Source organism: Zosterops lateralis (genome assembly GCF_965231275.1).
Source record: "Zosterops lateralis genome assembly, chromosome: Z".
Taxonomy (NCBI): Eukaryota; Metazoa; Chordata; class Aves; order Passeriformes; family Zosteropidae; genus Zosterops; species Zosterops lateralis.
In genome coordinates, this window is record NC_139800.1 from 20,826,998 (window position 1) to 20,854,390 (window position 27,393).

The 27,393-nt window shown below is 52.1% G+C and overlaps 1 protein-coding gene across 1 annotated transcript; it reads right to left on the reverse strand.

Moving 5' to 3' along the window:
- Positions 1 to 30: 30 nt before the first annotated feature.
- On the reverse strand, positions 31 to 25,097 carry LOC310922531 (receptor-type tyrosine-protein phosphatase S-like). Its single transcript, XM_083883161.1, has 28 exons — positions 24,929 to 25,097; positions 16,960 to 17,136; positions 16,142 to 16,372; positions 15,461 to 15,703; positions 14,390 to 14,629; positions 13,523 to 13,813; positions 13,079 to 13,176; positions 12,158 to 12,600; positions 11,802 to 12,036; positions 11,545 to 11,584; positions 10,939 to 11,044; positions 10,703 to 10,770; positions 10,268 to 10,410; positions 10,044 to 10,131; positions 9,397 to 9,467; positions 8,978 to 9,014; positions 8,140 to 8,237; positions 7,852 to 7,968; positions 6,568 to 6,725; positions 6,354 to 6,489; positions 4,918 to 5,067; positions 4,647 to 4,746; positions 4,060 to 4,139; positions 3,508 to 3,642; positions 2,945 to 3,070; positions 2,169 to 2,326; positions 1,760 to 1,895; positions 31 to 859 (listed from the first exon to the last, which is right to left on the reverse strand). Exons 1-28 carry the CDS (start codon positions 25,029 to 25,031, stop codon positions 785 to 787), a joined length of 4,083 nt encoding a protein of 1,360 aa, XP_083739287.1. The 5' UTR covers positions 25,032 to 25,097; the 3' UTR covers positions 31 to 784.
- Positions 25,098 to 27,393: the final 2,296 nt, after the last annotated feature.

Sequence of the window (27,393 nt, forward strand, 5' to 3'; positions counted from 1 at the left end):
GGTGAGACACAGGATAGAGAGCCATGCAGTCAGTCCTGGTTCTGAAGTCTCCTGCCTTTGTGCAGCAAAGGGTGAACCTGTCTCTGTGGTGCTGCTTGAACTATATCCAGGATATTCATGTTGAGCAACTATAACCTGGGATTGCCATGGTGCAGCCAGACAGGAGCTGGTAGGGCAGTTACACTTGGAGCAGCACCAGGAAGATGCATCCCCAGGAAAAGATTATGTGGGGTTTGAAGGACCAGTTTAGCCCTGCAGGACCATGTGTTGTCCCACTCTTTGCTATTGCTCACTTTGGGCTTCATGGTTCCCTCAGAGTAGGACAGATATCCTGTGCTCCTGAGCCCACGGATCTTAGAGCAGTATGAGACTTCCCTGATCAAGCACAATATGGGTGTTGGTGCTACCTCACTTTCCTTGGGGCTACCTGAAGGGACAAGGGAACCTGGACAGGACAGCTGTTCTCTTCATCCTTGGCAAGGAAGGATAGGTGAAGTCCTGGTGCCTCTGCTCTGGTCTGCATACTCAGGCTGTGATTCCAGATAAGTTCCTGCACAAATGCTGGGCAGAGGGTCAGGTTCCCATTTCAATACCTGGTCAAAATTTGGAGACAGTCCAGCCTGTGTTCTCCAGCCACAGGGGACCCTTGGAGTGTTTTTTCAGGGGAGTGAAGCATCTTGGGGTCATGCACATCCCTTTTGTTTCCTCTTGCCTTCCACTGTTTCTGATGAAGGGCTGTCCAGGGAGTCAAAGTCCCATCCAGAGATAGGCTGTGGTCATGCCCCTACTTGAAATTCCCATAGGTTTCAAATGAATTCAAGTAACTGAGGGCTAGTTCATAGCAGAGCCCATACTGTTCCTGTGGATAAAAGGATACACATGAGACTCTGGTGAAAAAATACCTGCAGTGGCATGTCAGCATTGGTCTCCAACAGCTTCCTGACACAGAGCATGCCAGACACAGGTACAGTCCACTCTCCTCCCCTCAGCTGGAGTCCACCTTCCCCTGCTGAGGAATCCAGGCATGTGCTCCAGGAGCTGGAGGGCTGGACTATACCAGCACTGGAGCCAGTTGGTTTTGGCAGGAGAGCCAACCTCTGTGGCACACATTGTTGAGCAGCCAGGTGGACCAGAAAGGGGCCACTCATCATGCAGGATGCTTTGGTGCCCATTCAGTACTGCAAAATGTGCCACTGAGGGAGTGGGTATGTCCCAGCAGCAGAAAATGGGATTTTCAAAGATCTCATCTGCATCTGGCCTCAGGATGATCTGAGGACATAGGGACTAGGGCAGCTACTGGGGCAATCCAAGATATGGCTCTTGTTTGGTGTTGCAGACACATACAAGATGTTATTAAAGAAAGGTCTTATAAAATATGGATTAGGCCCTGCTACTTTATCTAAGTGTAGATAACTTTCAAGTTCTCATACAAAACAATCTTGGGTATGAAAAGTTTGTTAGCACAACAATCTATTCTCAGGGAGAAAAATAAGTGCACCTGCATAAACATTAGATCCATGAGAACTCACAAAAGAAAAATATAAACAACCTGAACCTTACCATGCACACACAAATCAATGAAGTAGTAAGAAAACTACCAACCAATGGGTGTTGCACATGAAGTCTGTGAAAACTGTATAAAATGAGTTATGTGAATAATGAATGGGCTTTTTCCTGCATGAATAAAATGGAGTCTTGGTTGACTTACTTCAACAGTTTTGGTGTTGCCATCCCAGCTGGGTTTGAAATCAGCACCTACCACATCTTTAATGAACTGTCTCCGCTGCCTCTTCAGCATCCTCACAGCCTGGGATACATCCACCATCCCCTCGCTTTGGATCTGCTCACACAGGAAACCAGCAGCACAGAAGATCCCACTCCGGCTGGCTCCATCCCTGTGGAGGAGGGCAAGGGAACCTCATTTGCTCTGAGATCAGATGGTAGGGCAGAGCCTCAGAGGTGTCCCCCTAGACCCCCACACTCTCAGGATGATCTTGGCCACAGATCCCGCACCCAAACAGCCTCCACAGGAAAGCCTTCCTCCTTTAACATAGCTTAATTCATATCCATCCATCCACCTGAGGTGGAACTGTGACCAATTTCACTGTCAGAGCCTGAGCTGTGTTCAGCTCTGTGCCACGGCTGCTCCTCCAGAAGACATCACTCACCAGCAAGTGACAAGGATATGTCCATCTTTGTTCTGCCGATGGTGTGTCTCCACCTTTCCTAGCAAGCTGATGATGGTGTCAGGGTGTGGGGGAAGACGCTGCTGCATGGGCCAGTCTGTCAGCTGATGTAACTGGATTTCCACTGCAGATTTCTTGGGCTAGGGGGGAAGAAGGACAGTGGGCTGGGCAGAGCAGAGACCTATTGGCTTCACGGAGGGAAGGGAATGGAAGGGACCTGGCTGCCATGTCCCAGTCCTGGCTCAGCCATGCACATGGGATCAAGGGAGCAGCTCTAAAATGGGACATGCCACTCCAGACTTTGCTCTTCTCTTCCAAGTGCTGTGAGACCAGCAGATGGACAAAGCATAAGAGAAGAGCTGAGCACCAGGTGCAGCTCAGACTGACACCAGTCCTATGTCCAGCTGCCTGCAATACTTCTCCTTCCATGAACCACCAAGATGCACAAACTCCATCCACAGCTGCTGTCCTCCAGTTGGAAAGGCCCACAAAAACACCTCTGAGTGGCACCTGCCTACAGCTTCACTTTCTTGGGATTACCCTCTCTCCCAAGGCAAAAGACTCCACTCTGGCTAGTGTCCTGCCAGGACCCCACCAGATCCCTTTGCCATCTCTCGCTGTGACTTCTCTACCTGTGCCATCTCTAGCTGTGACATCTCTAGTTGTGACTCAAATTAACGCCTACTGACAGCTGGTCCTCCCAGCTCTTGCAAAGGTTCTTCTCAAAGGAGTTTGCCATCTCTGAGCAAAGGGCCCACCTGCTGCCTGTTGCTGAGGACAAGCGTCCAGGTTGTAAAACCAGCCCCAGGCTCCTCAGAGATCAGCTGGACATGGAACCGGCCATAGTCATCTTCACCCTCAGTGGGCCAGAACTGTACATATGTCTGGGGAAGGGGAGAGGTGCATCATTAGATATGGCCCCCACCTGCAGGCATGGCAGAAATCAGCACCTCACATGGGTGGGCTCACACCAGCCCCTCACCCATAAGCCATGTACACATGGCTCTGCCAGACACCTGCTGGGCACCAACCCAGAGCTGCAGCCAGAAAATAACACTCCATCAGAGAGGACACCTGGGTAGGGGTAAACAAAACCTGAGGGATGCTCCCTTGCAGTGAGACCAAGGACAGCCCACTGCTGTGGCGCTGTGGTGCTGGGACTGCCCTCAGGATTCTCCCGGGTGGAGCCCCACAAGCTTGCAGTAGGTCCTGGTACAAGCAGGGCTCTCCTGGTAAGCTCCACACAGAGGCAAAGGCAGAAATCATACTGCTCGACCCCACAGGGAACCAGGAGAGGGGAGACCTGTGCTTGGCTGCTGACCTTGTCCAGCTCCTGCAGTTGATTCAGCACAACTACCGATGTGCAAGTGTAATCCCAGACCAGAGACCAGAAATCCACCAGCGTGGTGGGGAAAGGCAGCTGGGTGATGATGATTCTCTCCTCCTCGGTGTAGGTCTGCAAAAGAGATGACAAACGATGCATATGTGGGTGGAGAGACCCACAGTCCCTGAGAGCCCTTCCCACAGCGGGAACGGCTCCCTGTCACTCTGCTGAGGTGGAGAAGACAGGCCACCCCAGCCCTGCTCAGAGCAGCTCAGGTTTGCGCCCCTCTGCCTCCTCAGCTCATCACACCCGGGCTCAGCTCGCAGCAGGCTGTGGCCGGCACACGCCGCCTGCACAGGCAGGGCTCCGCCGATCGCGATCGCGGGGGCCATCTCCTGGCAGCAGGGCCAGCAGTCACTGTGCAGGAGCCCGACGGCTGGGACACCTCAGCCCTGGGCGGGATGCTCTGCGCTGGCCTTGAGCAGGGGTGCGCAGGAGGATCCCTGCCGCCCCGAGCAGCCCCCACTCCCGCGGCGGCCGGAGCCTTACGCTGGCAAACACGGCGTTGATGTAAGCTGGCGAGCCGTCTGCGTTCACCGAGGACATCAGGATGGGCCGGCAGGAATCCGCTGCAGAGGCAAGGAGCAGAGAGAGGGAAATGATGGGTCATTCTCTCCCTACAGAGAGGCAGGAGACTTATCCTGCAACAAGTACAGTCAACATAGCTCCTTGCAGCATGGGGTGGAGAGGATTGAATGGACAGGCACCACTACACCCATGGCTGTGACAACTCAGGGCACCCTGATGTGGGATGTCCAAAACCCCGTGGTTGGGAGCACAGCAGATCCACCCTCCTCATTGCTCCCTGATGTGCCTCATCTGAGCTTCTCCACTGGGAAAGTCTGGACCAGGGACATATTTTTCCAGGCATACCTCATGTACCTCTCAAAGGCTCAGGAGGAATCAGCCTAATCTGTATTTATTATCTACTAACCAGAAAACAATGACTGGACCCTTGAGCAGAACCTGTCAGTGTCATGCACTGGGGAGGGAAGGAGCAGAAAAGCATCATTCCCCCTGCTGCTATCAGCCACTGGAATTTAGAACAGGAGACTGCCCAGCCCTGCCAGAGTTACCTGGCAGGATCCCTGGCTTGCGGTTCTTGGGTTGGTTTCTGGGTTTCTCTGCTTCCCTGCATGGCAGGAGCTGGAACAACTCAGAATATCTCTGCAGGGCCTGTAGAGATGATTCACCCAAGTCAGTCCTGCCTGTCAGCACCTCACCTTCTTGAGCCACTCCAGAGAAATGATCCCCCATTTCCATCCCACTGCTGGGAAGGGGAGTAGGCAGGGGCTTGGCATCACAGATGAGCCCTCACAGCACCAGTGCACCATCCCTTGGTGGTACCTTGAACTCCTCCTCTAGGACACGGCTGTGGCCCGAAGTCTCATCTTCTCGAAGGGAGTGGACAAGGGTGGCGATGCTCTCCACTGGGACCCCGGTGTTGCTGCAGAGCAAGCCTTCGAGAAGTGCCTCATACAGGAAGCTGTACTGCTCCTGCATGGGGACACGGGTCAGCTGCATGGTCTGGAGCCAGTCCAGGAGGAACCTTGGAACCCCAGATCACTACCTGTCATCAAACTGTGCCAGAAGTGAGCCGTGTTCATCCTTCACCTTGCTGCTGTGGATCCCTGAGGCCAGACACTTATCCCTGCAGACAGCCCTGCTTTGGGACACAGCCAGCAACTCCAGCAACCCAGATAAAAACATCTTCCTGAGGTTTAGTGCTCCCTCTCAGACCAGACCCCTGCTCTGGGGTACGCAGCCTGAAAAACCTATGGACTAGTTAGACCTTGTACAAGCAGCTGGTTGGTCCAGCCTCAGCTAGTTTTCTCCAAAGGAACCCAGCACTAAGCAGATCACAGGGACACAGCCCCTAGGCCAGGACACTGCTGCCCAGGAGATGCCAAGAGGGCAGACATCCTGAAAGCCTGATGGACAGGTGGACTCTCGTTCATTTTACTTGTCTACAAGACAGCCCTTCTGTATCAGGATGATCGATTCATACAAATGCTGATGCTTTAGAGAGTCTCAGGGAAGTGCAGTTTCCAGCTAGATTTGGACACAGCATTGAAAAAAGATCCTTCACTCTTTATCACCTGGTAGCCCTAGTCCCTGTGGCTAGATCACAAACAGCATGGCTAATGTGGCTTTGCATGCCACATCCCTGGGAAGGGTGGTGTTGATAGGAAGGGGTTAAAAGCAGAATAATGGCTTTTTGTTCAGAAGGAGCATGGTGGATTCTCTTAAGTGACCTTACAGTTGGGAATACCATGGTCTGGAAAATGACAGTGTGAGAAATCCTATATATTGTGTATAAACAGCCTAGTGCTGTTTATCCTCTGTCTGCTTTGGGGAGTAGAATCTGTGTGGAGAGAATGTAGGTGTTTACAGAGACCTGGAGACCATTGTCATGTACATGGCTGAGATCCCTGTTTTGGGAGAGATTAAAGACCAGATATCATAAAAACACAGAGGAGATCACAGCCCAGCTGGTAAACTACATGTGCACAGGCCTTTGTTAAATGGGTGAAAAGAGCAGCCCCACTGTCCCCCAGGATGGACTGAGCCTGATGGTGCTGGTGTTCCCACTTACGTGTTACCTCCTGGGATCCTCCAGCTAGCTTTGGGATCCTCCAGCTAGTGAGGTAATGAAATAAATTTACTCGTGGCATTTCAGCCATGGTTTTGTGGTTGCTCTTGCCACCTGTCTGTGTCGACTCCCACAGGTGGGAATTAGATCTGCAGCCAGAAGTGTGGAGGGAGCAAATACCTCTCCTCACCTTGGTCTGCACCATGCTGACCCGCTGCTCCCGCAGCTGCTGCACACAGCGAAACACATCTACTTTCCCCTCAGCCTTCCCCATCTTCAAGAGGAAGTCCAGGGCGATGAAGGTACCTGTGCGCCCGATCCCTGCACTGAGGACACAGAAAACAGTGAATCAGGGCTGCCCCTGCTGGCTGTGCCCCAGCACCCAAACACCCCCAGCCTGGTACCTGCAGTGCACCAACACGGGTCCAGCAGGTGCTTCCAACACCCTCTTGTTCACCACCTCCACCAAGCACAGGAGCTGAGATGGGTTTCTGGGCACCCCATGGTCTGGCCACAGCAGGTAGTGAAACTGCTCCACTGCTCTTGGGAGAGCACAGCCTGCCTGAAAAAAGGGAGAGATGGCTGGCAACGGGGAGCTGGAAGTGACCAGGAAACTTGTGTGAAGTGACTGCATGCCAACAAGGAGAGAGCAGTGGAGAAAACTACTTCAGAGGGGTACCAGCACAGAGTGCTCCCCCCAGCACCCACACCATGCTCCACTAGAGCTCCTCCAACAGTAAAGGGCAGATTCATCCATCACACAGCCACACAATTAATTTTGTTCTCTGCTTCATCATGCTGTGAACAGTGAATGCAAAGCAGGAAAAGCAGCTTGTGCCCTAGAGGAAAATGATAAAAATCACAGCTTAGGGATTTCCAAAGTCATCAAAAAGCCCTGGCTTGCCCAGAAAAGATATACCCTAAGGCTGTTAGTACACTAATGTGAATGAAGCCGCTGGTTACCAGTCCATTGTGATCTTCCCTAAACATCACATTCACTTGGCTACATCTTACCATCAGGTGTTCTTGGAGCTTTATGTTTCAGATACATACTGCTCTGGGCAAGACAAAAAAGGACAGGAATATGCATAACTGTAGTTTCTTTATATTGTGTGCATTTTCCCTCCTTGCAGCTCCTTCAGTTTCTGCCCTTTATCTGAGTTACAGAGGTGTAACTTCTGCAGGACCACATGTCTTGGGAAATGACCTTATGTAGGTTTTCTTAAACCACAAACTACCTGTCCAGGTTTAGGACTACAAGTGACCAAGGAGCTTCAGTGTGGACCTTCTGCAGATTCATTCAGGTGACAGGCAGGCAGCTGTCCCATCATCCTGGATGTGCAGAGATTCCATTTTACACGCTTTATCAGCTTTTATACCCTTTATAATCACCTCACCCAAGCCCTCAAAAATCTACAATATTCCTATGTGCAACACCAGTCCAGACTCATTTGAGGTGACCACTGGCATTGACTTACTGCCTTTTCCTCACACAGAAACCTGGGACTGGTGCCCTGGCACAGATTTCATTTATAGCAACGTGCTAACACTAGACCTTCTTTTGCTGGAGATCAGACAGGTCTCCATGTCTCCAGGGTCCAGCTGGTCCAGCTGGTCTGACAGCTCCCACCAGCTGCTGGAACCCAAACACATCCTGCATTCCCACCTCAGCTCCATGCCAGGCTTACCTTCTGCAGGCAGAAGATGCGTTTGACAAGGCCTGTGGTGGTCCAGGTGTTGTTGAGTGTCACAGTGAAGTCACCATAGACCTGCTCCTGCTCTGGCCAATACTGCTCACACTTGATCTGTCAACAGCAGTGACACCTCTGGGCACAGTCAAACTCACAAGGTGAGCTCTGCAGGGGTGCAGAGCTGCTCCCTGCTCCCACTGACAAGTGTGCTGGGAGCACAGCAGGTGTGGAAGCCTGGGCTCTGGCAATGCCAAAGCTGAGCATGGGCTGAGAGGTTTTCTCTACCTTGTTCTGCTCCATCAAGCCTGTCAGCATCACAATGACTGAGGTCTTCTCCTGCCAGACCATGTGCCAGAAATCCACCACTGTCCCAGCCAAAGGGCCTTGGGAAGGAAGAGGAGAGCCCTATGCAAATGTCCAAGCCATGGGGGTGTGTTCCCAGGCACAATTTGAACATTCCCAGGCCTTCCTCTGTCCAGACACAGAGGTACAACCACAGGATATCAGAACCTGACAGGGGTGCTGGCCACATCAGATTCATGACCATGTTAGAAATTAGGACAAGGAGAAGGGAGAGAAGATGAGCCCATAACATGTGAGGGATTCACTGCTGCTTTAGGGGCTCCTGGATGCAGACCCTTGAGACGACTCTGAGATGCTCCCACATTTGGGGCCCTATTTTCCAAAGAGCATTTCTGCAGCTCTGCAGGGAGTCATGACCTCCTCAGAGGTCTCCACAGAGCAGACAAACTCATGCAGGCTTTGCACTATTGGGAGGAGACTGTGTTCGAGTATACTGGGTGCACACATGCCAGGCATTTGCAGGATTGTCTCTGTCATGCCAGCTGCCAAAGGGAACAAACTAGGATTGTGAGTGGAAGGACCACGTCCTCATACTGGGCAGTGCAGACACCAGCTGCTGCCAAGCTACCACTGAGACCTTCCATGCCCTACAGCAGCTGTAACAACTGTTCAGGACAGAGTCCCTGGAGATACAGGGGACTTGGAGTGAGCCATTCACAGCTCTCTATCTATCTGTAGGCTGCCATCCCAGTTCCCCATTTCCCAGATTGCTCAGGGCAGTGACTGGCATCTCCTGAGTATAAGGTTTGGGAGCACCTACCTTGAGCTGCAATGAAGAAGCGTGGACTTCGGTAGGTCTGCAGGGGAGAGATTCAAAGAGCTCTGATCACATGAGTTAAATGTTTAACAGCGAATGAAATAAAGGATCCATCCCCCTGGCACCAAAGTGTCCCACAACACCTCTCCTGGCCAGCACAGACAGTGGGTACCCAAGGGCTGCATCTCAGTCTCTGTCCCCTCACATGGGTCCCTTTTTGTTAGAGATCAGAACTGCACACAAACCCAGAGTACTCCAGGCAGTTCAGAGAGGATTCAGGGGAAGCGATATCCCAAGACCTAACAGCTTAAGGACAAAAAGTGCCAGACCTCAGGGCCCTCCATGTGAGCAGGACTGTCCTCACCCTGCACGGCCAGGCACCTTTCCTACCCTTCCCAGAGTAACAATTTCTCACTACCTACATCCACATAGCTGGCATTAATGTAGCCATTCCCAGCGTCAGAGGGTTGCAGCACTACACGGCAGTGATCATCTGAAAGAGAAGGGAGAGGGATTGATGCTTTAGGGCAGCGACAAAGAGACTGATCAGGGGGAAGGTGTAATTTATCAAAGTCTGTGATTGTCTTTTGTCTCCTCAGCAGCACCCCGGGCCTCAGGACATGTTCAGGGTTAAAGAACAGATGATGAGACAAAGGGTGATATGGCACAGCAGGAAGTGTTGTAGGGAAGATTATGAAATGGCCAAATTACACATCATGTGGGGCCCAGAGGAGCTTAAAGTTTGAAAGAAATTGGGTCACTCCTTCCACTTTCCTCCAGATACCTTCCTCTGGATGGGACATGGCAGTGTTCAGCAATGACTAGCATCAGGAACAAGAATGTGATGTTTGATTAAGTTTGCAGGAGGATTTGAAGAGCAGAACAAGGATGCTCCAACAGGATATAAAAGAGTGGGGCCAGAAATCCCTGAGTTTCAGTGGCCATGGAGGATGAGGTGAGTAGTTCAGTATTTCTGAAGTGCTGGAAGGGTACCTACACCAGGCCAATATCCTGTGCTACCCCAGCCAGCTCCAAGAGCCTGAGCCACTCCCTGGAGAGCTCTGCTTACATGGGATGATGCTCTTGTAGCGGTTCTTGTTTTGATTACATAGCTCCTTCCCAGCATTGCAGGGGTGCAACAAAGTGGAGGACAATTGCTGCAGAGGAAGAAAATAAGCCCACTCAGCACTGGGATGTATTCTGGTGCTGGCCAAAGCCAACTCCATCACACATCCAGGGAAAGGCAGAGGGGTGGACTGTGCAGCCAGGCAGAAAAGTAAAGCTAAACCAGACCTGATATTCTCTAAGGAGCCCAGCACCATGCCTGTCAACTGATTCATCATCTGTCTGCTCTGCCTCTATTTCTTCCCTCTTAAACATCTTCAGAGCCTCCAGCAGTTCCTCCACTGGGATCTGTGTGTTTGGCTTACATACATCTGTAGAGACCACAAGGACAGGACTTCAGCATCCAGCTGGTGCTAAACTGGCCAGCCCTGGAACTCTGCAGCTGGGACTGAGATGACATTGCAGAAGACAGGACTTCTCAAAACCTTAGATTGCCCCTCCCCACACAGGTCCCTTCTCCTGGGAAGAATTCCTTTCCCTGTGCCAGCAGCTCTGATCACCTTGTTCCTGCAAGGAACTTGTGGAACCTGCAATCATCCTGCCTGTGCTTTTAACAGACAGCCTGTCCAGACAAGGCACATGGGGCCCTTGCTCATACGTCACCTTTTTGACATCTTCTCAGGGGTATAGTGCTGTTGCTCTCTGAGGCTTTTGAATTGTTGTGCCTTAGCCTGCAAAATAGCAAGTAATGTGCACAGACCAGCAGAACAGAGAGACAGAGAAGAAGCTATTGCCCATCTAACCACCCTGTCTCATCTCAGGCTCCACCTGAACACTCCCAGCCACTGCAAGCTGTTGAATGCCTCACAGAGGGCAGGAGAGGTAAGGCACATACTGACCTGAAGACTACAAAAAGCAGCAAAATCCCCAATGCCAGGAATGCAACAGTCAGTGCTAGTGCCATAACCATCGGCTTCCTGTCCAGTAGAGATGATGGCTCCTGCCCTGCAAGCAGCACAGCCCAGGCTCAGGCTCCTGCACAGCCTGAACCAAGAATTGGAACATCCCACAGGGACATGGAAAGAAAAGCAACTTCCTTTGTCTTCCATGCCAGGCTTTGCATTAGAGAAAAGCTAAGTTTGGCCAAAAGAAGCAGGTGCTTGCTTGGTGTGACACCCTCCATTGTGGAACCTGTGTCCCTGAAGGCCTCAGGCACTGCCAGAGTCTGGTGAGGTAACTGCATTTAGGAGCTGCACATTACACCAGGGGACTACTGGGAATACAACTAAATATGTGGTGATGGCAGGGATGATGTGGAAGGTCCAGAGGCCACTGGGCCCACACCTACCCAGCTGTCCTGAGGATGTCCAAAGCCCATCTACCATAGATAGCAGGGCCAGTACCCCACTACATCTCCCCTAAGCCATTTCCAGGAAAGCTGCCAGGCTGGGAAAAGGGAACATGGAGGAGGGAGGCCTGGGCACCACCAGCAAGGAGACACTTACCAACAGAGAAGCTGTAGCAGACACAGGTGAACTTCTCTGCCTGTTGGAGGAGACAGGAGGGAGAGCTGAGCCCACTCGTGCAGCACTACCCCACCTGGAGGCAAAAGCGCCCAGCCAGGGCCCCCGAGCGAGCCCGGGAGCGCAGGGACACCATCCCGCCGAGGCACGGGAGAGGAGCCTGCCCTCCCAGGCAGCCCGGACCCAGCGAGGGGCCCAGCCCCGGCCGGCAGCATCCCCAGAGAGCAGGGGATGGGTACCTGCGGCGAGAGGCGGGCGAGGAGCAGCAGGGCCGTGTAGTCGCAGCCCGGGCGCAGGGCAGCGTTGTGCCAGCCCTGCCCGCGGCTGCCGTCGCCCAGCACGAAGTCGGTAGGGGCGGTGAGGTTGAGCACGGCGGCCAGGTACGTGCTGGCGTTGGAGAGCTGCGGCTGCCCCGAGCAGATGCCCTCGATCACCGAGGCGTCGTGCGTGGTGGCCACGATCAGCCGGTGCTCCCTGCAGGGCCGAAAGTCAGAGGGAGGCGGGAACGGGGGCAGCGGGAGGGAGGCGAGCGCGGGCCGGCGCTGGCGTGGGGACAGCCAGCCCGGGGCTCCGGGGCTGCGGGGGCTGCGCTCACCGGGCCGCCTCAGAGGGACGGGCGATGGGGCGCAGGGGAAGCACGGCCGTCCCTCGGGATGGGGAGATGTCGCGGGCGCCGCGGCAGCCGATGGCCTCGGGGCGCGGGGTGTCTGGAGGGGAACGGCCGGGGAATGAGCATCGACGGGCAGGGCTGTGCGAGGAGCAGGGGCGGCCTGGGGCAACGCCGGCTGCCGGGCCCAGCTCGTCTGTGCCCAGGCTCCTGGGACAGCGACACAGCAAAGCTTTACCCGAGCTGCCGGTGGGAAACTCCCTCATCAGCGCGGCCCCGGCTCCGGCAGCCGTCAGGCCCCGGATCGTCACGGCGTAGCTGCTGCCGGGCCTGTGCTCCGGCAGCCGGTGCTCAGTGACGGAGCCGTTGAGCCGCAGCCGCTCCGTCTCCAGCACGCTGCTGTCCCCTGCGTTCCTGGCCGTGATGTTCAGCTGCGGACGGGAGACGCAGCTGGAAGGCAGCAGCTCCCGGCTGCCCGCCCGGAAGGTGCCCGCACCTGGCAGCGTCCCTGCCCGCCCGCCCTTCCCTGTGCCTGCCCCGGCTGGGAAAGGCTCGGCAGAGGAACGGGCAGGAGCCTCAGCCCCGTGCGGGGACTTCAAAGCAGAGAAGAGGAGAGGAGGAATTTGGAGCCAGCGCTCAGGATGAGTGAGCAGCAGCCTCTGTGAGCAAAGGGCTGAGCCTCTGTGAAGGGTAGAGGGAGGCTCTTCGTTTGAAGGGCTGTAGATAGAGACATGTAACTGAGCCTGAGGACAGGTCTTGCAATACCACAAGCGCTGTGGTGATATCCTCCACAAGAGGAGCCCTGAGCTTCAGTTTTCCTCCTTCAAGTTATCGTAGCTGCCCGTTTCCCACACTTCCCCATGTGCCTGCAAGGCTGGCAGGTGAGGGTCTGCCCTGGTCCCTTGGTACCTGGTATCCAATGATCTCCCCGTTGCAAGAGGGCAGCGAGTTCCACCTGAGAGAGCCCCTGTCTGGATCCAGCCACAGCTCCTCCGGTTTGTCCGGCACTGGAAGCAAAGACAGTGGGGTCACACGCAGGGCCGTGAGCAGGGGCTGAGGCCAGGGGAGGGTGCAGGCAGCTCCTGGCCATGGGACAGGCTGCAAAAAGGGTTTGTCCCCTGCAAAGGCCGCCTGTGCTGCAGCAGTGGGGAGCACAACAGTGTGGTGTGGAGAGGGACAATGAGAACAGGATGTGGCCTGCCCAGGACTCCCCCAGCCCCTTCCCCAGAGCTCCACAGGACCCAAGCAGCCCTGATCCCAGGCACATCCCTGCAGGGAGCAAATGATCAGTCTGAGCTGACCTGTGACACAGCTCTGGACTGTTTCTTGTCTCTGATATTTCTGTGCACATACCTGCTTCCTCTGTCGTGAACAACCGTGAGAAAAGGGTTGTGTTGGGGGGAAAGTCGATGGTGACGCTGTACTCAGTGAAGGGCTGCAAAGGGGAGCAGGTGAATGTTCCCTCCTGGCCATGTAACATCTGCTCTCCATTCAGCTCCTGAGGCCCACAGGGAGGGGAGGGAGGTGCTGCCAGCCGGCACATGGCCCTCATGCCCCGGCAGGCATCAGGGAACCTGCAGGTCCAGTGCAGTTTGATGCTGGTGCTGGAAATCTCAAAGGTGTCAGGGTCAACCCGGAGGACTTCTGCGAAGGAAAGATTGCCAGAAGGTCACTGTATTCCCTTCCAGTCCCAGCCAGGCAAGGATGCTGCAGTCAAACAACCTTGCTTATCATGCAGCCCAGTGAGAGGGAAAGTGAGACTGAAAGTGGTCACTGCAGCTCTCTTAAAGCACAGTAGGAGGAGTTTGGGGCCATGGTGCCAAACTAGGAAACTAGGAAACTGGATGTGAACCATTGGGCAAATTTCTCTAGTGGCAGAACTGCACCTGTTCAGTCAAACATCAGGACATTTTGGGGAGAACAGAGGGAATCCAGGAGAGTGTGTCCCCAGCTGGGCTACATCACAGCTCACAGCTCACAGCAAAGATATTCTGCCTCCCTCAAACCCTCTGAGTGTGTGGCTGCAGTCATCCTTTGGTGACATGGGAAAGCACAAGAGGAGATATTTCCTTCTGGCCTGGAAGCGGGAGATGCTTCCACAGGCCCCACTCTCACAGTGCTGGGCCAAGAAAAACCCAGACCTTCCCATTTTCCCACCCCCAGAAAAGTTCTCAGGATCTCCCCCACAAAGGATTACCCTGCTCCTGATCCTTCCCTTACCGACACACTCCACACTGGACTGAATGGGGAGCCAGTCATTGCTAGAGTTTCTTCTGTTCCAAAATTCTTTGTACACACGTGTCCCATTATTATTGTTCTGGTATTTACTTGAACATTTGACGTGGGTGAAGGATGGCTGGAAACCTTTAGGGCAGCTCAGATTCACTTTCTCATTCTTCTTGTAGTTCTCCTGGTCTGGTGCCAGTTGGAGTCTGGAGTCCCATGAGGGCCTTTGGCACCCTTCCATCAGAGGTGAAAGAGGGTGTTAGATGGGCTGGGAGGTGATGAGATGATGAAGTGGGTGAGTAGTGGGAGAGAAATCCCCAGCAACCTCTCCAGCCTCTGAAGGGAGGGAAGGTGACACATCCATCTCCTGGGATGTGACCTGAGGGCAAGCCTTGTTGGGAGGGGTTTTCCATGTGTTTGTAAAGTGTGAAGGATTACTCATCCATGAACCTGCCCCTATCCACCCACTTCTGTCTGTGGACACTCCTGTCCACCTCCTACAGCCCAAAGCAGGGATGTTCCCATCTTATCTCTCCCTGCCCATCTCTCCTGAGCACTGCCATGTACTGCCATGCCCCCATTGAGCACAGCTCTGTCTCTGCCTGGGACAGCTCTGCATCCCCATCCTCTGATGGATGGCATTGCTTCTTCCCCAGGCCCTTTCCATACAGTCTCCTGTTCCAGTGCCAAGGGCTGAGCCAGCCCTGCACCATCAAGGCTCCCTTCATTCCCCTCTGCTCCAGGTTCTGCAGGTGCAGGAGATGTCCCCCAGGTCTCTTATTCATGGGACAGCAGGGGAACAAGCAGGCCTGTGCATTCCAGAGTGGCACCTGGAGGCACAGCAAAGATAATGGAACCTCCATGGGCACCTCCCTCCCAAGCTGGGAGCCCCGACTTGGCTTGCTCAGGAACCACTGCAGGAGATTTCAGCTTGCCCAGCTGGTTCTACCTGGTCTGTTGTCTCCTGGCTGGGTTGTCCTCTTCAGCAGTTTGCATAGGCAACACAGCCCCAAGGAGGGTGAAGGTAGAGGGGGGACACGGGAGAGCTGCCGCAGCCTCACTTACCTGTACACAGGACATCCCTCTCAATGCGCGTCCAGGCACCTCGGCTGTTCCTGCCCCACCAGGCATCCACATAGACTGGTTTTCCAGAACTCACTCCCTGAAATTCCTTTGTACATTTGACCATGGGGAAGGAGAGCCCAAGACCTTTGGGACAGGTCAGTGTCAGTTCTCTATTCTGTGGGTATTCAATTTCGTTCTCTGAAAACTGAAGTCTTGCATCCCACTGAGGTTTTGAGCATTTTGCTGTCAGGGAGAAAGTGTGAGAGTCCTTCTCAGTGAGGGAATGCTCAGGCAGGAGAAGGACCAAGGCTTTTCCATGATGACCTGTGGTTAATGTCAGCATTCAATACCCTGAGGAAACCCAAGAGCAGAAAAAGAGCTTGTGCCTGGCCAAGGAGGTGATACAGGACACTGGGAGAGAGGTGAACAGAGGGGAAGGATCTGTCCCCCTCCAACTTCCCTATGACATAGAACTCAGGAATAGATTGGGAGGACATGCTGGAGCAGAGAAAACCTGTCCCCCATTGAAAGCTTTGACCCCTCTCCATCTTGGAGACTGCTCCCAACTCGACCTGACTCTGAGCTCTGCCCGGGGTGTCTCAGAGATAAGGCAGGATGCCCAAGTCCCTTCCACAGCATGAAGTGCATGTAGCAGAGGAGACCTACTGGTTCCCAACTTACCCATGGTGCAGGTCAGGTTTTCTGCCAACCTGTGCCATGTTCCTGAAATGTCCAACATCTCCCAAGCATTCTTCCAGGACTTTGGAGAAGTCCTGTTTGCACATCTGATTGTAGCAAGGGGAGGAGTATCATTCATAAAGCATCTCAGTGTCACCTCTTCACTGACCCAGTAAAATGTCTGGTTTGGATTAAACTGGAGCTGTGAGTCCCACTGGGGCTGGTGGCATGCCTCTGCACAGAGGAGAGGAAAAGGAGCACATGTAAGCAGGATGGGAAGAGGTCTGCTGGGATATCTCTTGCTCTGATTTTGACAGGGCCCATCTCCTTTGTTTACCACATTCAATCCCTGATCTCTCTCTTGTAGCCTAGAACTGAGTTATTGGTAGCAGCAGACCATCCCAAGAGCAATCCTATCCATGCCTACTACAGTCTTGCAGGCTTCCCAACCCAGACTCCTTTTGGATAAGGCTGGGCAGGGACTGAGTTCCTCCCCAGACTTCACACAGAGTTCCATCCTCTCCCACCACCTTGCCCATACACCCAGTCATTGTTTGAGGCCACAGGGCTTACAGTAGCCCTCCCTCCCCTTTATGCAGAGACCCTTGTTCCTGCCTTTGAACCCCTCCCAGGAGTATGGACCCCAGCAGGTTCCTACAGCAAGGTGCTGAGATGAAAAGAGCATTGTCACTGCCAGGACATAGGGGAAAGCCAAAGGGTCCAGGTCTCCCAGTCCTGCTCTGTCATGTGTGTTACCAGGCCACAGAGGGTCTGCCACCAGCTCAGGACCCTGGGTCAGGGTGGTGCAGGGCTGTGCTTACCTTTGCAGGTGGCAGTCTCATTCCACAGTATCTGGGTCCCTCTGGAAATGCACTGAATCTGTGAGATGGATGGCACAAACTCCCCAACACAGCTGAGCTCCACCACTTCATTCAAAGCATACACGTCCTTCTTTGGCTTAAACCGCAGTTTGGGGTCCAAGGGAGCTTTACATTTTCCTATGTGCAAAGGCCAAGAGGCAGAGCCTGAGGGTCATTGAGCTCCAGCAGCATCCTTGAGGATGATGGTATTCCATCCAGAGGGCTGCCAGTCCTCCTCTCTTCAGAGGGGTGGCAGAGATGGCACCTCCCAGGATGAGCCCCATTCCCCAGATGCTTTATCCCCCTCACACCCTCAGGGGCAGTGCAGGAGGGTTACCCATAGGCCCTCCTGCCCGCCCGCTGCTGCAGAGACACCCCAGCCAGGGGGATCCAACAGCCTGGGCAATGCTGCTCTCTCCCACAAATACAGGGGCTGTGGGAGTGCACCATGCTCTCTGCTGGCACCACTCATTGGCATTCCTGTCATTCTGCTGGACACAAGCTGCTCACACCCACACGCAGACTTGTTTTCAGCTAAATCCCACGCAAGTTGCCACTTTGCTTTTGGTCTGGATGTTAGACTTGTTATTTCCTCTTTTCTGTCCCTCTCGCAAAATATCTGCTGGCTCCTAGGAGCTGCTACCTCCTGTCCCGTACCCCTCCCATCCTCACCCAAGATGAGTGACATCCCTTCATCTGAGTTGCCAGAAGGGGCTTTACAGGGACTGCAGATAGGTATTTCACCAGCTGCACACTTGGTTGTGTCTTGTAACATGTAGATTGGACAATTGATTAAAGTAAATCTTCATACTCGTTTTCATTAAATTCAAGACAGCAGTGCTGCTAGCTCTCTGCATGGTCCTAATTTGGGCCCTACCCTCTGATCAGATCCCACTGTTCACATAAGGATTGTAACTCTCTGTGAGTGTTCTTCTATCATACAAATTTAGCTGTAGCTACTTAAACTTTGTCCAAAATTGCCAGGGTGCAGTCAGGCAGGAGCAGAGGGTTTGCACTGCTTCCTTCAACACCCAAGTGGCATCAGGACTCCTCAGGAAACCAGGAGTATACCTCATGCAGTAGTGGACCACAACAGCTATACTACCCCAGACAAAATGAAGCTGCTGACAAATAAGTGGGGAAAAAATACCCCCAGACTAGCAAATTGAGAAACAAGTATTTCAGGCAGGTGGGAGCTATTATTGAAAGCATTTCCCATGTTTTAATTTGCATTTTGGGGCCTTGAATTGTGTCTGTATGAAGATTATTCATTGATGGGTATTCTTTGATCCTAGAATCAGCATAGAACAATAGTTGCTTGAAAAGAGTCATGTGGGACCTGGCCTGAAGCAAGAAGCAGTCTGAAGGAATGGAAAGTCTCCAGTGGAGGCAGCCTTAGGAGCTGAGGGGAATCACAAGCATGGCTGGCCTCTCCCACATTGCCCCACTCTTGACTTCAAGAGTGAGGCAAGGGGGCCTCATTATTTTTCCTTCTATAGTTGCTCCACACTTCCTGGTAACTGTGAGAGCTCCCACAGCACACAAAACCCCCTGGCAGTGCCACACATGGCAAACTGCTGGGGAGGAAACCAGGAGGAAAAGAGAAATTATCCCTTGCAGGCACTCTGCTGACACAGGTGCAGATTTCAAGAAGTATCTGGGACAGTGTCTTTCTGCAAACATGGATGCTCTGCTGGCAAGAAGTGATTACAGCTGCACAACAGAGCTCTGCCTTGCTTCCAGCTCTCTCTGATTATTTTCATAGAGGAAAGCTTTTACTGCTGAAACAACTGTGAATGAACCTCTCTAGACTTACCAGGCTTCCTTGCAGAGGCCAAGGGTAACTCTGTGTTTGAAAAGCCACATCTCATTGCTTCTGCTTTAGAGGTGGAATACAGTGCAGACTTTCTGTAGCACAAATGAGAGCTAGGCTTTTTTTAAAGTTTGTAGTTTTTCCTTTTACTAGAAGGTGTTGCTTCTGCACAACTGAAATTAGGTATATTTAGCATTATGCCAATTAGTCTTTGTAGGCACTTAATATTCAGTCTTTCTTAAAAGCATAGAACAGCTTGGGCTGGAAGGTTCCCAAGAAAGATCACTTGGTTCCAGCCCTTCTGTCATGCACAGAGACACCTTCTACTACACCAGGTTATCCAGAGCCATCCACAGTCTTGAACACTTTCACGGATGGGTGATCCACAGCTTCTCTGGGCATGCTGTGCCAGTGAACATCAAAAGACTGACTGTAACACTTTGAGTGTGACCATCCAGCTAGCTCCTCCCCGACTGAGTGGTCCATCCATCAAATCCACACCTTCACAGTTTGGGGACAAGGATGTCACGCAGGACAGTGTTAAATGCCTTCCACAAGTCCAGGTGGATGATGCCAGCCACTTCTCCCTTATCCACAAACACTGTCACTCCACCATAGAAGGCCAACAAATTACTCAGCTATGATTTGCTCTTTGTGAAGCCATTGCAAATCATTTCCACGTGCCTTAGAATATTTTCCAGCAGGAACTGCTCCATGATCTTGTCTGGCACCAAAGGGAGACTGACCAGCCCTGGGTCTCCCTCATTTCCCCTTTTTAAAAAGGGGGTTGTGCTTCTCCTTTTAGTCAGTGGGAGCTTTACTGAAAGTTGCCTGCTACAACTTCTCAGCTATGATGGATAGTGTCTCCACCCTCAGGACCCACACGTGCCTCTCATTGGGTCCCATGGATTAGTGCACCTTCAGGGACTAGTTTGAGACTCGGATGGTCTCAAACCTGGTCTTTTCCTACAGCAGGATGGTCTTCATTCTGCTAGTCCCTGCTTTTGCCCCCTGCCACTCAGGCTACTTTTCCTTGGTTATGGGCACAAGAAAATAGATGTTGTGTAACACTGCTGGGATGGAAGTGGGTGTGAAGGGATTGCATGAACTGAGCTGGCATTAGAGCCACACATTTCTGACTAGGCTGTCCATCTTCACCAGGACTCCAGTGAATAATTTCTCTTAGACCTGGGTACTTATCAGACTTAATCCTTTGCCAGGAACATCAGCCTCTTCTCTGTTGTCTTTGTTTTCAGGTGAAAAGGCCTCCGCAGGTATGCAGACTTGATCCAAGGTTTCCTCAGTGTTCCTGTCAGTTTCTGCTGAGCTGGAATGCTGCTGGGTGAATTCCAGCACAGCCTCAGACAGGGGTAGACACCCTTGAAATGTGAAATGTGCTTCTACAAACACCACACGTGTGCCAGCAATGTGTCAGTGGCCACATCTGCCCTTCAGGCACAAAGACTACACAGGACAGCAGTCCTGCAGGCAAACTCTCTTGCTCCCTCTTTGCTTCTTCTCTGCCACGGGGCCCTTTGCAAGCACCAGGGGGATTCCAGTCCTCTACGACTCATCTTTTCCTTACCAAGCTCTCTGAGCTGTGTTTGATGGCTTGTGCTTGCTGAGAGGAGCTAAGAAAAGCAACCACTGTTTCCAGAGAGAAAACCACCATTTTTCCAGTTGCATTGGAGAGTTGCACTGCAAGCCACTGAGAACACAAACATGGGTCTTAAAGCATCTCTCTGAATTTGGGAATGGAGGTGATCATTTGGCCCCACTTTTTAGATTCCTCACAGGCTCCCTTGTGCCTTTTGGCCTGCCAGATGTGCCCCTGTTGTGCTGAGGGCCACACAGGGGCTGATACAGCACCTGGATCCAAGCTGGACAAGGACCACGCTGAGCAGAGCCCAAGGGCTGGGTGGGAGAGATCAGAAAAGGAAGGCAGAGTCCACAGCTCATTCCCATACTCAAAGAATCCAGTGACTGGAGATTGCCACTACAGGAGAATGCATCAGCATCAGAAATTATCCTAGGAGTTAACAGTTAACAGTCTGACAGAGGGATGAGTATAACAAAAGAAGCTTGCTTGCCTTGCAGAGGGGCAGCATCCATGAGCAGGGCAGCCTGAGGGACTGCCAAGGCCTGTTTATTCCTGCACACAGAGCACCCTGCCAGCAGTTCCCAAACATCACAGCCCCTCCAGGACTTGCCTCCTGCCCACATTCCTGCAGCTGCAGAGGAGGTGAACCCCTTGTCACAGCAGTGACACCATCTGCATCCATGCATCTACAGCTGCTCAGAGTCCCTCCTGGTGGCATTTCTGATGATTTTTCAAGGGTAAAGCCTAGAAAGCTCTGCTTCTCTGCAGAATGGGGAAGAGAAGACACTTTCAGTCCATGCCTGTTTTCATCTCAAGAACATTGCTGATTACAATCCAACATGGCCTCACCTCTCCAATAAGTCCAAGTGTGTCAGGCATGTGATTAGCACTTGAGGCTCAGTGGGAGAAACTAATCCATGGCTGCTGGGTGCAGTCAAGATGCACAGTCTGGGAGGGACACGTCTCTCCTCACTCTCCTTACACTCCTTTCCAAGTAATTTCATAAAAATTGCCATGGGAAAAGGACACCTTGAAGCAAAGAAGTCTGTGCTCTAACCCAGGGTGGCTTTTTGTGTGCTTTGGAGGTGTCCATGGGAAGCTATCAAAGGACCTCCACTGGAAAGATGGAATTCCCCACTTGTGTAAAGCAGTTGGATGTATTTGAGGGGCTGTCACACTGATGGGGAAAGGAGAATGCTCAGACAGAAAGGGGAAAGAAACATTCAGCTTCCAACCTTGTAGGGATTAACAGCAAGTTGGGAGAGTAATGGAACAGTTCTCAGACACTGTTTTTACCCTGCACACTGTTTTTTTACCCTGCACACTATTTTTTACCCTGCACACTGTTTTTTACCCAGTGCTATGCAGAGAGCCACCCACAGGCTCTCCACCCCAGCTAAAGGAACGAGGCTGAGTCAAGTGAAATTTCAGCAATGAAAATATGGTGTAGATGCGACCAAATAAGCACCTTTTGTAACATGCAATGTGTGCTCACTGTGAAATGGGAAATACTGCATGCCTAAGACAGGAGTGGTAACAAAAAGTTGGTCTATTTGCCTCGTAAAGGCAGACATTTATGTTCTGGGGTTTTTTTCCTAGTTGATGCTATTAAATGAATACCCTCCTCCCTGATATTGTTTATTGCCCATTAATATAGAAAGGCTTTTTCAGAAATATCTGGACTGCTGTCCCTGCTGCAAGGAGTTATGAACCTGGCAGGCTAAACAAAGCCCCAGCATGGGTCAGAAGGGGAGGGTCAGGAGAAACAGCTATGCTATGCTGATAATTCAGGTCAGGCTCTTGGGTTCAGCCCTTTGCTAAACAGCAAAAGGTGTCCTTTCTTACACTATATTATCTCACACACAAAGAATAAAGGACAAGGTGAAATCTAAGAAGCAGTAGGTGAAGTTCAACTGTTTTGGCAGGGCAACTCAGCAGCTGAGAGAGGTGACAGCAAAGTGCACTGCAGTCTTGCTGTGCTGGAAGCCATGTGCTTGCTGAAAGGAGCTGAGAAAACCTCCACTCTTTCCACCAGTGGAGAGTTGTATTGCAAGGCACTGAGAAAACAAACATGGGTCTTAGAGCATCTCTGAACTCCTTACTAGCAACCAAAGCTGCTGAGCAAGTCTTTGAGAGTGATGGAGCACGGAGACCTTGGGGAAGCTCTGCTTGGGAGTTGTGGCAGGGAAAGGGGGTGGCAAAACAAGTCACTGAACAAGGCATTGTGAGAAGAGCTGGGAAATGGTGGCACTTTAACTTGTACTGGTCCACAAGATGCTAAGGGACATCTGACATGTGTCTAAGAACAGGAGGCAAAATTCGTGTTTCCTGAATCTGTGCTTTGGTTATAGGAAGTGGAAGCATGATGGAGCACACAGTTCACTATCCCTAGGGTGTCAAGCCTGAGGCACTCCACTGCAGTACCTCTTAGCACTCATGTTCCCATAGGACCTACTCTAGGAACTGTTTGGAATTCAGCTCGCACAAACCCTTTCAGATTGGCTGTGGCTTAGTTTTAGCTACCACCCTCCCATCCCCTGATTGTCACAACTGTGCTCCTTGTTAGAACTTCTTGCCATTAGAGCACTACACAGTGTCAAGCAAGGCTGATGTAAAAGGGGTCAGGGCCAGCTTGGATCCCAGACTCTCCCTTTGCACAGAAAACATTCTCCAGAAGCTTCTCCACCTGCCTTCCTGGTGCACTGGGACTGTAAAGGGAGGAGAGTTTTGTACAGGTATGGCGTTTCAGGCCAGAAAAACACCCTGTGAGAGCAGCACAGCTAGACAAAAAGGTGACAATAGGACAAGGACACAATGCACCCTGCTGAGTACACGGTGTCCCTGTGATGGGCTGAGCAGAGCAGCGGGGCCAACCACACATGTGAACCACATCCTGTGCCTGTGGCTGCACTGCTGTTCCCTGCACTGCTCTCTGTGGCACTGTGCACAACAGGTTGTACCCTGTACCTGCCAGAGGCATGGGATATGCTCAGGTATCCCACCCTGTTGTTCCCTCTCTCAGTCCAACGGCTTTACCCTGCCCCACTGCCCTGTCAGCCCATTCTACCCTAGCAGGGATGAGAGAGACACTCCTGCCTCACTCGGGCCATCATCTTTGCCCTGTCCCTCTGCAAGAGAAGGACCCTGATCCATCAGGTTGGACTCAGCAGAGGTGCCAGGATGGGATGAGCCCACATGCTGAGGATGCAGCCAGGGCTGCTCACACTGCTGCTCACACTGCTGGGTGCGGCCACCACGTGTTTTTGTCTTGGTTCCTCTTTTCACAAGCACCAAGTTGCAAACTCAGCAATATCATCTCTGTCACAGGCAGCCCCAGAGTCCTCTGGGGATGGCTGGGTGACTGAGATCTGCAGAGTGTGACAAGAGTCTGCAGGCCTACAGGTGCCTGTTGCATCCCACTGTACATGACACCTGGTCTTAGTGTGCACCTTGGACACAAACAGGAAAGCCACACAACGCTTGGACATGGTTGCACATGCTGGCCTGGGAGAACATCCTCAGCAGGGATCTGGGAAATGGGAAGACACTTTGGCCAGAATATCTTCTGTTGTGGTTTTAGCCCTTGTTTTTTTGCATGACAGTGTGCTGTGCTTACACTCTCTGCAACCACACAGACACATTTTTCCTGGAAACATTACACCTCTCACATAGTACCGACCTTGATGTCACGTCACATCAGCAATTAAAGTTTCTGATCCCATTCCCTGTACTCTGTCACAGGCACTAGATCAGCTGTTTTCTCTAGCCTGCATCCACCCAAATACAACACCATAGTGGACCGGGATGTCACAATTAGATGCTAGTTTAAAGATTTTCATCACCTAGCTCCAAGAAAATTAGTTTAGATAAATACTCCAATTTAGACAGATACAGAACAATGCAAGATCACAGTTCCTGGACTCACAGCTCAATTGCCAGACAGTGCAGCCTTCTGGGAGGGCAGATAAGAGTGTGGGTCTGCAAATTCCCACTGACTCTGCTGGCATCAAAGTGTGCAGCCAGTGTAGGAGGAGCCCAGCAGAACCTTGGGAGTGCCCTGATCCTTCCAGCACCAAGGAAGTCCATTAAAGAGCAATCCTGGAATATTATAACTCCTGTCCCCAGGCTCTCCTGGACACCCAGGGGCTCAGCTCATGGCTCCTAAGGTCTTTGTTGAGCACTAGCACTCATCTCCTCTGTGGTGAGGACAGGGTACCCTAACATTTTGCAAGGACAGATGAACACCTTGTATTTCCAGCTCCATGGAGGAACACTACAGACTATGTAGAGGCTTCTGCAGTGCCCCAAACTTTGCTGCTCTCCATCTCCCAACTCTGAACTCAGAACTCAAAACTCTGCCTAACCACAACCCAGCTGGTGGACTTGGGCCCCAGTGTGGATGTCAGACCTCTCTGATACAGCCGCTGTATCCTGCATGCCATAAAGTTGCACAGCAGCTCTGCAAAAGGAGCACAGTAAAACCTTCTCTTGGGAACAGAGGAGGGAGCACTGCTTACCTTTTTCCTGTTGTTCTCCAAGGTTGTTGGAATTGGGCCTAACACGATTTTGTGCTACCAGCAGAAGTGTGAGGAGCAGGAGAAACATCCATTGCAGGGCCATGTTTGCCTCTGTTCCCAGGGCAGGATTGAGGTCTCAGCTACGCCAGCTGCCGCACTGCGCACCCGTCTGATTGTGAGTGGTGCAAGCACGGAAAGGAAATAGGCACACAGAGAAATCACATATGGTGCAAGAGGCTTCCTCATAGGAGAGGGAAACTCCGCCAGTGTCAGCACTGCATTCTTTCTCTTTCAGCTCCATGACCCTTTTGCAATCCCGCTGTCACTAATTTCTTGTTTTAAACCACAGTTTTTAGGTCTTCTATCAGGACCAGCTATTTATCACAGCTGAGTTGCCTCCTCTCCCAGCACACATCTCAGAAGGGCTTGTGAGATGTTCTGGGTCATGGCTGGACTTTAGCAGGAAGATGTAGCTTCCATACTCACCCAGAAAGTAAAGCAGTGGACATCAGGACAATCTTCACCTTCTTAGTGCCTTGATAAGGATTGTGATAAAATGGACTTCTGAAGGGCACAGATGATCTTAATGGCAATATGTGCCATGGGTGGGAAAGCCAAAGTTTTGGCAGGAGTGGCTCAGTGCCCAGGACTGGGCTGAGAGCAGATGCTTGGCCAGAAGGAGACAAGAGCCCTGGAGGCCTCTAGCTCAACTGCTGTGGCACATGGTGTGGTCAAATCTTGGTGGAAGCAGGAATGCCATGAAGGGGTGGGAGGCCAGCACAGGCAGTAGGGCAGGAAAGGGACTGCTGGTGAGGCTGTCTGTGCAGTGGGAGGCTGATGGCACTGGCCACCATCAGAGGAGCTCCAGGGAAGGAGCTGATGAATTTGTGTTTCCCCAGCCACCTTGATGTGTATGCCTGATCTGCATCCCAACTGAAATGCACAACTAGGAGAAAAACAAGCCCTCAAGTCTTCTCTGAGGCTTCACAGCCAGGCTGCAGTCCCCTGTGATGGCTCTCCTCTGTTGTGCTCCTCAGCAAGGATTGGTGCTCACCCACCTGGGGTCAGGCTCGGCTTTCTGCTGATATGTACACCCTGCAACAGCAGCAGCATTGAGCAGGCCAGTGCAGGATGGCCCTCTCCAAATGTATTCCCCCCAGCCACCCCTAAAAACTAGCCCTGAACAAATCATGGCAAAAATCCTGTTTTCTTCTTTTTCTGCCAATGTAAGAGCTGTGTGAGAGCAGACACTCCTGCAGTCTTTTACCTCTCTGGGACAGAGCAGGAGACTGCCCAGACACATTCCCTCCTAGGCTCAGAAAATCAGTTTCCCTTGTCTATGTTTCACCTCTTCCTGCAATAGAGCTGGCAGGGCTGAGTCTCCACCTCCTTGAACCTGCCTTTGCTCAAATATGAAGCAAACCCATAGAGAGTTCACTGTACTCAAACATATTTGCCCTGGAAAAGGTGTCCTGGGCCTGCAAGTGCATAGACAGGACCTTGGCATGGCAGGAGGCTGCAGCCTGGGAGGTACTTGAGAGATAGGTGTGCTCTATCTAAGGTACTTGGGAGGTTTGGGGAGTGGAGGGAAGCAACTGTTGCTTTGCCTCCAGCAACAGCAGCAACTCAGAGGTCACCTCTCCTGCCCCTTTGTGTGTCTGGGCCTTTCAAGAAAAAAGTTAAAGAGCTGCAAAAGCAAACAGTGTCAGTAGGAATAGATTCTTCAGTTTGGAGGATCTTTGCAAAATGAGTAGCAGAATTCCATAAATTTAAAAAGTCGAAAAAAAATCACATCCCTGGTCCCACTCTGCACCATCTCAGCAGAACAATGGCTCTCAGCTCATACGTTACCAGTATCTGGCATCTCTGAAAACCCTTCATGGCCCCACATGAAACCTCAAAAGCCAACAGTGTGGCCCAAGCAGTTGTCAGGAAGCTTTCTAATTCTTCACACTTCCCCTTGTCCACGTGACAAAAGTTCAGCCTTGAGTGTCACCTGGACTTTGGCAGGGAGGTGGAGGGATGTTACAAGCCAGTTCTGCTTCCTCCAGAGGGCCCAACCTTTTCTGGTCACACCAGGCAAATCAAAAGCCACACAGACAGCTGCACCCAGTGGGTCTGGCTGAGCTGGGAGGATGGACAGGCTGGATATCAACAGGTGTAAGCAAGGAGCTGCATCCTCCTGCAATGCCAGGGTCTAGGCATGCTGCCAGGAGCGTGTTCCATTTCACCACAAACCTTGCAGGGCTCTGGCACTGGAGCCACGTTTTGCAGTGATCCTGTCACCCCAGGGATGTCACTGCTGTGATGACACACTCTCCTGTCGACCCTACAGATGTTGTGGCAGATCTGGACTTCTTGAAGTGTTTGCAAAAAGGTCTGCTAGCTGCTTCTACAGGCTGTTCTTTGCTCATTTTTTTGTTTGCCTTATCAAGAATTTATGTCTTATCTGTCTGATACTACTT

Bases quoted from the DNA above. Each gene is read 5' to 3' on its own strand.
- LOC310922531 (XM_083883161.1), bottom strand. From the start codon at position 25,031: ATGGCCCTGCAATGGATGTTTCTCCTGCTCCTCACACTTCTGCTGGTA. The intron at 9,015-9,396 runs GTAGGTAGTGAG...TCTCCCCTGCAG, and splicing joins TTAATGCCAGCTATGTGGAT to ACCTACCGAAGTCCACGCTT. The intron at 8,238-8,977 runs GTAGGTGCTCCC...TTCCTTCCCAAG, and splicing joins CTTCTTCATTGCAGCTCAAG to GCCCTTTGGCTGGGACAGTG.